This window comes from Cydia strobilella, chromosome 22 (assembly GCF_947568885.1).
Source record: "Cydia strobilella chromosome 22, ilCydStro3.1, whole genome shotgun sequence".
Classification (NCBI taxonomy): domain Eukaryota; kingdom Metazoa; phylum Arthropoda; class Insecta; order Lepidoptera; family Tortricidae; genus Cydia; species Cydia strobilella.
Genome location: NC_086062.1, coordinates 1,008,444 through 1,022,017, shown reverse-complemented (window position 1 = coordinate 1,022,017; position 13,574 = coordinate 1,008,444). Strand labels below are relative to the sequence as shown.

The following is a 13,574-nucleotide window of genomic DNA, read 5'->3' as shown; positions in this document are numbered from 1 at the left end:
GGGATGATTCAATTTTTGTTCGTCGGATTGTCACAATCTCTGGCTAATTCGTAGACGTTAAAACAAAGGTGGTTATTTTGACGGTTGAAAGTATGACATGACGTAGCTATTATGCTGCTTTTTGTCAAACTGTTCAATTGTTATTTTTAGTGTCAGTGCTTACCTATTTTTGTGATTTTTATTGTGTTTTAGAGCCAGATTTGTGTCAGATCGCATGGTCGATCTACCGGAAACGCCTAACCTTGCGGCTGTTAAACAGGCATTTCCGGGAATCCAGTAGAGTGTTAGGTCCAGGTCGCGAGAGGGGCCTGGCGTCAATCTTTTTACCAACACAGGTGACGAATATACCTCTTACGTTCTCTTCAAGGTCTGACAGAGGGATGTGAGGGTCTCACGTGTGGACCATTTGGAGTAATCCAGGCTCATTGAAATCTGTTAGTAATTGAAGAAGCGTGGTCTTGTTATGTATATTTATATATATTCACATTATATATCTGGATAGGGCGCCTTACTCGTTTGTACCCTTAGCTTCGGCTTACACAGACGGGGGGAGGCAAGAACACAGACACTAGGGTTTGCATACCTCGGTTTTGTCGGCCGAACGTTTACAGCTTAGATTAGGGTCCCTCTTACACATTCCTCCCTGTAAAACTAGTGGTTCGCTTCTAGTTTTACTTATTAGAATAGGTGAAATTGGGGTAGAGTTAGGGTAGAGTCATTATTTGGGTGTTAAGTTTATTTATTTTCTTTCACACATAGTTCGATTGCGTACAGTATAAAAAAACTTTATAGTGCTAATTGGTTCAAAATACAAAATAAATATCTAGATTCAGTAGCATATGGATGGGTTACTGTGGCTCGTACATTAAATATGATATAAAGGTTTACACATTTTTTATATTGGGTGAGATAGGGGAACAAAGTTATTTGAGGACATACTAAATAATTTTGTTATAGGGAGCTAGTGACAGGCAGAGCAGTTCACTAGTGACAATTGAGCTTTTCTATAACTGGGTAAATAAGGGTATAAAATCATATTTAATAGACGATTGTTTCAGTATTTCATTCATTAAAAGTATATTCAGATGAGTTTCTTGGCGTTTCTTCTCGTCTGAAATTAGGTTACGAAACGCTGGTAAAATAAATATTACGTAGTGCTTAGGAATACCTGTTAAAAATAAAAATAAAATAAAATGGGTATTATCTAGATTAGGGACCCGTCTTCATCCGGGCGTGGCAGTAGATAAAGTAAGTTTGTACGTACTATTTTTACATTACATTAATATAATTATTTTCCTTTAGCTAGCTAGGTTAGCGAATGGATATATATAAAAGGAAAATATAAGGTTTAAATTACAAACTAAAAGGACTTACTACTGTCCACGGTAACTGGTCACGGTAGGGCCCGGTAGGAGATAAATTCAAAAAAATATATATTTTACTCTTTATTTATCATACAATAGAGTCATAAAAGAAACATAGTAGCAATATTTACAAATTTATTAGAATATTTAGGGATAGTATTTGAAATCCAAATCTAATCAATCTGCACATAAAAGACGATGGGTACTAAGGTTCACAACGTATTTTTAACATTAGACGATCACATGGCCAAATTTTTATATTTTATTTAATCTTTTTCAAACAATTCTGGTAGTTATATTAAGTAGTAGTAGTAGAGAGATTAGAGAGGTACAGTGGTTCGAGTCCTCATCTTTACGCAACAAAATATAAACTAGCATTACTCTTAGGGGGTAGTAGGGTGCGTTGATACAGAGAATTTTATCTTTTAGAGTTTTGAATGATTTACGGTTTGTTTTATATTGACCGGGATATAGACCGGGATATAGATAGAATATAGACCGAAATTTATTTCGCCAAATTTCACTTGGCAACCAAATTTTCGCCAAAGTTTCATTTGGCAAACCAATCGTTGGCATAACCTTACTTCGCAACCATTTCATTTCCCAACCCCATACTTGCGAAATGAAAATGACGTACTGGGTTGGGATAGGTTAGGTTGGATTATGTAAATTTGCGAAATGAAATTTCGCCTAACAAAAATATGGGATAAATAGTTTGGGAACTGAAAGTTTGTCAAGTAATTTTCACCGAAACATCAGTAAACCATCCCGGTCAATATAAGTCTAATTTTATCTTTATCTTTATGTCATGGTAACGACTATTACTGGGTCAAACTTACCTCGGAACTTTTTGGGGGGGTCAGTGAGGTCGCCCGCCTCGGGGCAGACGACGCACCTGTCATCTACCAACCTGCAAACAAACAAATTCATTACGTATTGCTCAAGGTACGACCTTGACCTGATGAATCAATAGAAGTTTTTTTAGATAATAGAGGCAGACTTCTTTTGTCACTACGCTCACAAGCTGCGAAGAGCTCACGCGATTATTTGTGGTATTTTCTATAATAAATTCTACATACTAACATCTTTTGTAATGAACATGACTTTTAATGTGAAATAAATGAAGCCTTCTGAGACCGTCCCCTCCGCGTAGAGGGACACGATGTCCTCCTGGTGCAGCCTGCCCCCGTCTTGTACTCACCCTAATGTACTGAGGAAGCCTGAGACCGTCCCCTCCGCGTAGAGGGACACGATGTCCTCCTGGTGCAGCCTGTCCCCGTCTTGTACTCACCCTAATGTACTGAGGAAGCCTGAGACCGTCCCCTCCGCGTAGAGGGACCCGATGTATCCCTTGGTGCAGGCTGCCCCGTCTAGTACTCACCCTGAAGTACTGAGGAAACCATCATAGACAGTCCCAACCGCGTAGAGGGACACGATGTCCCCCTGGTGCAGGCTACCCCCGTCTAGTACTCACCCTAAAGTACTGAGGAAGCCTGAGACCGTCCCCTCCGCGTAGAGGGACACGATGTCCCCCTGGTGCAGGAAGCTGTCCCCCATCTCGCCGCCTTGCCCCCACCATGCAACGACACCTGAAAAAATATAAATATTGGAATTCATACAACAATGGCTTCAGAGTTCGACGTAATTTATTATAGACCAAGAGCTAGCCCCGGAAAATGGTTAAGATTGAGAGCAACAAAACCTCTCTGTACTATCCAAATGTATAGTTTTAAACACCTGGACCAAAACCGATTTCAACAGAAGTCTCGAGACTCTCGACCTAAGCCGTCTTACGCATACACATAATAAAGACCAAGGACAGCATTTTTATTATACAAAAACTTATTATGGGGCTACTCCTTGAACTCCTTCTCATTCATATTACAAAAAGAATACCAAAACCGCATACTTTTCAAACTGCAAACTGACAGCAGTTTGAAATAGTAGATTGTGTTACAAGGGAGCAAAATGACATATTTACGGCGAGGGCGTACATTGAATCCTAAACGAAGCGAAGGATTCTATAATAGAATCCCGAGAGTAACGAGGGATTCTAAAGTAGAATCCTGAGCGTAGTGAGGGATTCAAGTGTGTTACGCCCAAGATGGAAATAATTTTGCTACCATGTGACACATACTGCTTTTCACATCACCTATGAGGTAATTATGATATTTTAAAATATTATTTAAGCTAAAAAAATAATGTGCAATTTTTTTTTTAAATAGTGCCCTCCTAGCAGGGAAGAAAACCCCCTTTTTCGAATTGGTGATGTGAAAAGTACTTTATCCAGACTTTATCGTCTTTATCTAATTCCGAATATCACTGTAGTTAAACGAAGCATAATAAACAAACGTTTAGAAATTTTAGCATCAGTACTAACGTCAACACACTTAAAGTGAACCTTATGTATTTTCAATAAGGTACAAATTGTCAGTTAACAATATGGACGTAGGTCAGGCTTCTTAACTAGGAATAATGGAAAAATGTACTTTATTTAATGGTATTTTGGTGCAATTTTGAATGACAGGTTTAAAGTAACAAGCATGGACAGTGTTTAGAAAAGCGAGAATAACTCAATGAGCTTTGATTGTTCAGAAAATAGATTTATAACGTTTTTTTCAAACAGTTTTTATAGTGGGATATTCCGATTTTGCGATGTACCTAACTATAACCGATTAGCGTTTATTCTTGCGGTTGATAAGCAAACATGAATGGTGTCTACTAGTTTTTACACAGATAACGCTGCGTCTGCTGCGTCTTACCAAAGATAGATATAACTCCGTAATAGATAGGAAAGTCTAAGGAAAAAACGTGCCTCCAAAATCACGAAAATTTGATTCTCGATCAGATGGCGCCACTAGTTTTGGCCAACTCTCGTATAGAGGGCGTTGACTGTTTCGTGTGTTATTTATAATTTTAACGCATACCAGTGAAAGAACATGGGTCAAAATCATATAAAAATAATTAATGCAAATAAAAAAATCATTTATCCATATTTAAATACATTTTAACGTATTTTTATAAATCTTCATTTTTAGTTTTAAAGTATGCCGATAGATGGCAGTGAATTTACAGTGGTTACAAAATTTACTATGACAGTACCGCTCTATCTTATTATATCCTCATTGGTCTTACGTAAGCGAACACTCACGAACGCGAAGCGGCGCGGCGCGGCGCGGCGGATCCAAGGCGATCGCGTTCGCAACGAGATCGCCCACGTAAGACACTTCTATAGGTATCATGGCACCTCTACACGATGGCCCACCGCTGGACCAGCGAAATGGCCATGCGATGGTTATGAGCGTTGGACCAGCGAGATGGCCATGCGATGGTTGAGAGCACGCACTATGGAATGGCCCACCACTACCTTTGATGTGCGGACGAAACACCGACACCGTGGCCATCCAATCGCCATCCCGCCGCGCCATAACCCATCCGACACCACTACCCTATCTACACGCTGGCTACAGTATGATGGCCCATTGTGTAGAGGTGCCATCAAAGGATTGTTTCACCCCGCGCCGCGCCGCTTCGCGTTCGCGTGTTGTTCGCCTGCGTAGTACGCAGTAATAGTAGTGGGTCCTTGAATCTCTTTATTTATGACTCGTTAGGTGAGTTCATATTTATTATGTAAATTAGAATGTTATTGATTGATTCGACTATGAAAATACTAAATGAGATGTACGAGTTATAGCCGCAGATTAACGACTTCTTCGCGAACTAAGGCGAGAACAGAGGTAAGTAGTACATACCTAATTTGAAATATCCGATCTTGACTCGGTCCGATTTTACCCTCTTTTTTTAACGTGGAGCATTTCATTTACGCATCTCGCCTAGCCGGGTAACAAGGATTAGGACAGGTATGTCGGACTCTAAACCATCTAAGTAAATATTTCCGCTGGTCAATACTTCTAAATCTTATTAATACCTAATGCATAATATATTTAGTTGGGCATCGGGCATAATTAGGCATATCTAATCTTATCACTACACAGCAAAGCTATTTGACCAGATGGACCAGATTAATGAACCAAAGCTTGCGTACGAGTACCGCAAAAATACATTATCAACCTTAATCCAATATAATAAGGTGCAAAACAAATCCTGCCTTTGACGTAAACTGTACCACACAGTACAAGGGTCATTCTCTAAGAATATGTCTGCCGTTGCGTCTAATTGCCACGACTCTTTTATACATTTTGTATGGGTCGAGGCAATTAGAACGCAGACATATTTTTTGAGAATGACCCACTAACTGTTAACTGACCATTGGTAGATCTTATGTAATTGCAATAAAGTCTATTTTGTTCTCACCTTATTAAGGTGTATAAGGTTCACAATTGTAAACTGATGAAAACTGTAAAAGTATAAGCTTCGCCACAAATTATGTTTTATTGTCTTTTTGTTTTGAACCTTAATAAGAGGCAGAATGAGTAGGTTTTTGATTGTGCTTTAATGACAGAATTCACAGTTTTGATTTCCGACCGACGCGAAAACTAAACAACTCGTAGTTATCTCAAATCAATTACATAGATGGTCAAATTTTAGTTATTTCTTCGCAAATATAACATTGAAACTCATTTATTGTAGACACCGCCCATGTTGCCCATGACCCCTCCCCTCTGGATCCGAAGATGGAGCTGAAGATGTCATTAAAAACTTGAATACCACAGAACACACATACAACTCACCAGTCACATATCCGTCACAGCATCTTCAATACAACTCGACCAGCTTTATAAGCAACTTCAGCATATCGCACACCAAATAAAACAGGTTGCACAACACCTTATACCACAAACGCTTCACGTCTATAAGGTAGCAACTCAACACTAGCACTATTAACAAGGCTAAGTACCATTTCTTTTTATCACTTATAACCATCTGCGAGTCGTCCGTTACCGATTTTTGAATTTAAGTTGCTTTAAGTTCTGGATTTGGCGACATTTTACTTAGCCCTCGAATACCTTTGATCTCTATAAACAAATCCATGTTAAACACTGATTTAAACTTTCACGATTTTTACTCATTATTATTTACAACGACGGGACTTAATCGCGTAAAATAACCACGCGGACACCACGAGACCACGGGGACAACGCCGTCCTCGAAACGTCGGAGGTAAATTTAATACTTATTTTACGCGATTAAGTCCCGTCGTTGTAAATAATAATAAAAATCTATGTTATTCGATAATTCAAACAATTAAACAATGTACACGATGAAACCCGGCCACGCATGTGGTAAATCTTTAAATTGAATGTACATCTTCCAGCAGCACTTTTCCCTTAATAATTTGTGGTTATCAAACTACATAATAAAATTAGAAACATAATATAAAGTTAGATTGTCTCTGACTTTGAGCGTTATAAACTCCACACACTAACTATATATTTTTTCACCTCAGCAGCTCGAACAAGCCTACTTTCGTCACTCCCTGGAGTGAGGAAAGTGCGACTTTCCTCACTCCAGGGAGTGAAACAATGTAGCTTTTTAATTTAGTGAAAGCCATGAACTTCATACTTTTATTACATTTTTTTATGGTACGGTCCGGTCTCGTATCGTATCTTATCGTATCGTACATATTATAATACTTTTTTTTTCTGTTTATTCTGTGTAATTCGAAATACATTTTAACCTTTAATATGTTCTCACTACTGAGGTAAAAAATTATGTGTGCAACACGAGAGCAAAGTTATTTTACATCTCGTGTTTTTGAGTCCCTCGCTACGCTCAAGATTCTACCTTAGAATCACTCGCTTCGCTCGTGATTCAATTATAGAATCTTTCGCTTTCTCGGGACTCAAAATAAACACTCGCAAGAAAAACCAACTTTCCTCTCTTGTTGCACAAATAACTATTTTGTCCACGGTCTTCGGCCAGTCTTAAGCAAATTTCCAGTTAAAAATATTTTATTATTTTTAATTATATAAACCAAATTATACCTTATTACATTCTCTTTTCACAATACCTAACATTTTTCTGACTGTGTTCAGATTGAGATAGTTCTGAAGTGTTTTAACTTTGGTGAATTTGACTTTTTGACAAAAAATGCCACCCATATACAAAACAACTTTCATTTCTCTGAGTAGAAAGTTTTCCTGACTACCTCAAGTAGAAAAGGATTTCAAAAAGTATGTTTTTGGTAAGATGACCTTCTAATGAGCAAAACAGCTTATGAAATAGTTATTTGTGCAACAAGAGAGGAAAGTTGTTTTTTCTTGCGAGGCTCAAAAACACGAGATGTAAAATAACTTTGCTCTCATGTTGCACACATAATTTTTCACCTCAGTAGTGAGAACATATTAAAGGTTAAAATGTATTTCGAATTTTACAGAATAAACAGAAAAAAAGTATTATAATATGTACGATACGATAAGATATGATACGATACGAGACGAGACCGGACCGGACCGGACCGTACCGTACCTTACCGTACCGTACCGTACCTAAAAAAAAACAACAGTCGTACATAAAAAAAAGTAATAAAAGTATGAAGTTCATGGCCTTCACTAAACTAAAAAGCTACATTGTTTCACTCCCTGGGGTGAGGAAAGTCGCACTTTCCTCACTCCAGGGAGTGACGAAAGTAGGCTTGTTCGAGCTGCTGAGGTGAAAATATAAATACAATTGTGGCAATGTAGTATAAAGCGAGTGAAGATTAAGGTATGATGGAATATATTCAGCGAAAACTCAGCGAAGCCCATACATTGTAATATGATTGTATTTTTATTATAAATTACAATAATTACACATTATTAAAATAAAAGAACTGCTTGAATATGTACATTCGGTAAAAAGATATACCATCAGCTAGATCATGCATGGCCGGGTTTCATCGTGTAGTCCTTATTTAATACCATAGTTTAAAAGGTCACTAAGAGTCCTTATAAGCTAATTCTGACTACACTTTGATGTGCCACTAAAAGGTCCTGTTTTCATAATTTAACATGCATATTGGCACAGGGCACTTCCATACTCTGTCACTACGAAATCTGTGCAGATTTAGATTGATCGGACTCTATAATTGGTTGAATTTATGCCATGGTATTATTGCTTGAATGACAGAATCACGCAGTTTTGTCATTTTACACTGATATAAGACTGAATGTGAAACATTGGTCGCAATACGCGGGGCTGTGTGAGGGTACATACGATACGCGATCCTATGGTCGATAGTTTATTTATCATTAGGCGCAAAAGTTTTTTGTCACCGGCCTTACCTTTGTTTACACATTAATTCCGTGAGAATAAAATTCAGATCAGACTATCTTCTTCTTCTTCTCAGCATATTTGCGTCCACTGCTGAACATATGCCTCTTTCATGGATTTCCATGTTGTTCTGAACGCAGCGGTTCTATGCTAGGTCGGCCCTGCCGTCGTTCTAACACCATAGTTAAAAAAATACAGCGAATTTAAGTTTTTTATACAAAACTTGTTTTTGCTCTATTTCGTTTTGTTTTATAAACTGCAACTACATAAACTTATTACAGGACTAGATATATACCTCAAGTCATTGTATGTGCAAAGTTTCATTACAATCCAACACGTAGTTTTAAAATGAGAACTAAACTCCGTTTGTATAAAGGTGAAATTCGGCCGCGCTTGCCGGGGACTCTTAAGCGTGATAATTCCCATCATCATCATATATTTAAGAGTTATACTCTTGTCGGTGGAGCGATTTCCATAAGTGTCGGTCCTCTGCCTTCTCCTTGACAGCCTGATACGACACGACGTTGAGTTTTTCCTTTACTTGATCTATGTATGTTCTCCTTGGTCTCCCCCTCCGCCTCCTTGCCTCAACTCTCCCTTCAATTATGTTCTTGATAAATTCGTCGTGTGGTAGCAGGTGTCCAAGCATCTTTCCTCTTCTATTTTCTATGGTTCTCAATTCCCAGTAGGTCATAATATAAAAAGGGAAAATACAAAAGAATTCAAGTTCAATGTAGTTGTGCCTCCCCTTTCATTATCTATATTAATAAGGAAAACCATATTCCTCAGTGGATATTCAATTTCGGGAAGAATTACCAATTTAAGTACATCACTTCACTTCCCGCTAGCTCCATCGAACTGATTAATTTTTATATGCCCTGTTTAAAGGTTGGTATGCGTTTTAATGGAAGAATTTATTATTTAATTGAATTTAATTGAATATATTATTTAATTTTGTTCATTTCTGTATCGTTAATCAATTCCCAGCCGCGGCCACGAGAAGGATTTGTCACTTTTTCTTTAAGTTCAAATTTGTATTTTACTAAATATACTAACTACTTCTAAAAGACTTCACAGACAGAATTTGTTACAAATAGCGTACACGAAAGCCGTAGATGGCGTAGATATAAACTGTAAACAGTGTAAACGTAAGTAACATCAGCTTTTGTCTGGAATTCCGGAAATGACTCGAGAAACTTTGCCTTTCCTTCGCCTTGGAAAATAGGTCTCTTCCGAATTTCAGAGGGCGAGTACGTCGGTTTAAATGTGGATATCATTCCAAATAATGCCGTATTAGTAATGAAATACGTCACGATTTCTATTGACAAACATTTGACTCAAGTATTCTGTATTGTGGTATTACGATTGTGTATCAATTGTGTCGTCATAACGTAAGGGCGCGTCACCGTCAGTCATATTCACAAATGATTACATGATAATATCTTCGCTCTGGCGACTATGCATAAAGAATTATCAAGACATGAACAGGCATATCTGGTCCACACTGACGAAACGAAAATTTTTGATTTGGTGCCCCGTCAAATATTCCGCTTTTTAAAAGGGTTCCGTCACGAAAAAAGTTTAAGAACCGCTGCTATACGGGTTTTAGATAAGCATGCAAATTGTGCGGTCCGCTTTGTTTCTTCTCTCATTTAAAAACCGTTTCAGCGAGTTAAAATAAACATTGTGGTGTGTGTGATTTTCAACGAGGTTGAAAAATATAATCTATAAATTGTATATACAGATGTCAATCACAATGAAAAAATCAACGATGATCAACTCTGGTCAACGTGGGACTCGAACCCACATCCTCAAAAAAAAAAGAAAAAGGAAAAATATATTAACATTTAAGTTGAAAAATATTCAGAAAATATTGTATATAAAAATATAAAAATATTGTTGAAAGTGGACCATGTAGGGGGGTAAAGGTTCTTAACGTATGCTACAACCAGGTAGACCCTAGACTGGGTTTCAAAACCGTTAATTTCAGTGTAAGGGATAAGCTTCGAAAATCAAAACTAATATTTAAAACAGCTGGCTTTTAGCAACGTTTGATGACAACTGAGGGCCTGCCGCGAACACCGAAGTTCGCAAATTGCGGGGCATCTTTCTCTTTTACTCCACTTAAGGCGGAATTTGAGTGATAGAGAAAGATGCCCGCAATTTCCGAACTTCGGTGTTCGCGGTAGGCACTCTGGTAAAAAACAAAAAGTTTCAATATCAAGACCCCGATAATCAGTAAATTATACAAAAAAGCAGTTGCGCCATTACTTCACGAGACAGAATAAAAGCCAGAAACTTAGTAGAGGCGGACCAAGCTAACTCTGCATGGCAATTGCAATGACAAAGTGTGGCGATGTTATCATTAATGACACTGCCTCAGTTTGTTCTGATACTTCTGATCAAAGTTAGCAGTTGATCGAGCTTTTTAATCAAAAAGACTAAATGAAGATAAAATCAAATCCTAACCTACCTACCATGAAATGGAATCTTTAGCCATTTTATAAAACCCGATAGCATTCGGAATATAAGCTTTTAGCGAAATGAACCGTATAAAGTCGTTTCAATTTATTACCGAAATCCGCGTTGAAAACTTTGAAACGGAATAAAAAAGTCCGCAAAACTCCATTATAATTTTATGTCAACATTCTGCGTTCTTTTGTAGGGGACGAATTGGACAAAGAATAGACTGAAATATTTAACTAAAATCGTGCTCGTTACAGTCAAAAGCCCAATTTTAATAATTTGGGGTACGTTCTATATTTCTCCTTATATAGGCCGATGAAGATACAAAAACAATGACATCGGTCAATCAATACGCGTCGGACAGTTAGTGCAGTGGTTTTAACTAGCAGAGCTCATAATATTTCAGCCTATATATGTCCCACTGCTGGGCACAGGCTTCCTCTCATGCACTAGCGTGGGGACTATCAGAACCGCACAAGTTCTATTGACCCAATAATTTCTTAGCTTTTAGTCCAAACGTTCTACTTTCGATTACGGTTAAGTGGCCGTACGTTTTATTGCATTGAGAGCGCAATCAAATGAACAAATAGAACAGTTTTATGTTGGAATTATTTCTACTGAGTTGTCACGGGATGATTTAGAGAGACATTAATTAAGATATATTGATTTATATAATGTTGTTATAGAACCGTGTTGTTCTATAACTAACAACAGACTTAATCATAGCACCTACCCTACCTAAGCACTTATTTTTAATATTAAAAGTAACCTAAAATTGGGAAAAGTGAACTCCGAATGAGACTCATATTTTTTTCATTCTAAATACCTATACGCAACCCAATGCTGGGCACATACCTTTTCCACCAGGGTTTGGACATCCCCCGAAAGAGTCAATGAACCAAAACTATTTCAGCTCAATGAATATTACGGAAACTTCACGCGTTGTATCTGAATAATACTGTAGAGTTAGACAAATCGTATATAGAGTCGGACTAAGATAACTCTGCATGGTATTTGTAATAAAAAAGTGTGGTATTGTCATCATGAATGTCAAATTTGTATGAAAATATGGACACTCCCTTAATTTGTTCTTTTTTACGGTACGGTACTAAGACGGACTGTATTTATCGTCAGAGTTCCGAGCACAACGATTTTTAAGAAGTCATCCTATGTGTATTTGTGGTATTTTCTATAAAAAGGGACCTTATTGTCGATGGCGCTTACGCCATTATAAACGACGCTCCGATATAAATACAATGCCGCGCGACGCTGTGCGGCGTAAGCGCCATCGACAATAAGGTCTCTTTTCATAGAAAATGCCCCATTTGTGTAATATCAGGCCGCGATTCCACTAAGAAGGGGTGGTTACAGTAGAATAAAAATCGAATTTAACACACCTAGAGCAATCAATAAGCTCGGTTTTGCTTAATTAAAAAAATAACACAGGTAAAATCGGTTAACTTCGTATGTACCCTCACTAACGACATTTCCTTTACTAAACACACCAAAAAGCACTTTTACGGCCAGCAAAAAAGCCAGCCTATACCTAACAAATATTAAGTCCTACTAGCGTAGGTGAGATAAAAGCAATCAATATGGGGGGCTGGCTAATCAGCCGTCGTTGGGGGAGATTGTTAAATATAACTGTTGTCCTTTCCACCGCTCCATTTGCTGTGGGTGCTGACCTGAAAGACCCGTGTATAGGGCTCTTTTATTTTTAAAATAAGTTACAGTAGAAGGGATTTATGAGAACAGCATCTACGAAATAGAAAAGACTAAGTTCTCAAAACAATCTAAAACTTTTAGCGGAGAATTAAAATAAAAGACTATTTATTATTTACAACGACGGGACTTAATCGCGTAAAATAAGTATTTAACCCACCTCCGACGTTTCGAGGACGGCGTTGTCCCCGTGGTCTCGGAGAAGACTGGCTAAAGTTGACATCAACATCTTCTAGGCGCGCGAGTTTTTCGAACTACCCGAATTGCAACCGCTTGTAGATGGCGTCCCACCTACAAGCGGTTGCAATACCGACGCAACATGCTTCGCAAGATCGTAAGTAGGAGATGAGATTTGACTTACGATAGGCCGCAAAGGTATTTCGTTTTATGTACCTTCGGCAATCCGTACAATTTCATAAACAAGACCAAGTGCGGGTAGTTCGAAAAACTCGCGCGCCTAGAAGATGTTGATGTCAACTTTAGCCAGTCTTCTCCGAGACCACGGGGACAACGCCGTCCTCGAAACGTCGGAGGTGGGTTTAATACTTATTTTACGCGATTAAGTCCCGTCGTTGTAAATAATAATGAGTAAAAATCGTGAAAGTTTAAAAAAGACTATTTTGCTATTTTCCAAAAAAAAAGGCAGTAAAAGAGCCTGGTGAGTTTTTGTTTCGATGATTTTTCGCTTTCCGTATTTCTGAAGCCCCAACAAATTGAGACAGGAGAAAGAACCCTTACTCGAAAAAACCTAAAACGCTAGTTCTAATGATGAAAAATCCCCTAACCCTAAAGGCCAGGCCACACTAGATG

At 38.1% G+C, this 13,574-nt stretch overlaps 1 protein-coding gene across 1 annotated transcript in view; it reads right to left on the bottom strand.

Moving 5' to 3' along the window:
- LOC134751567 (inositol 1,4,5-trisphosphate receptor) overlaps positions 1 to 13,574 on the bottom strand; it is a 143,404-nt gene that overhangs the window by 117,182 nt on the left and 12,648 nt on the right. The window contains exons 2-3 of the mRNA XM_063687027.1: positions 2,839 to 2,953; positions 2,204 to 2,274 (exon numbers count right to left, since the gene is read on the bottom strand). Of these exons, the coding sequence (XP_063543097.1) occupies positions 2,204 to 2,274; positions 2,839 to 2,921 (154 nt within the window). The 5' untranslated portion in view covers positions 2,922 to 2,953. The remainder of the gene's footprint in view (positions 1 to 2,203; positions 2,275 to 2,838; positions 2,954 to 13,574) is intronic.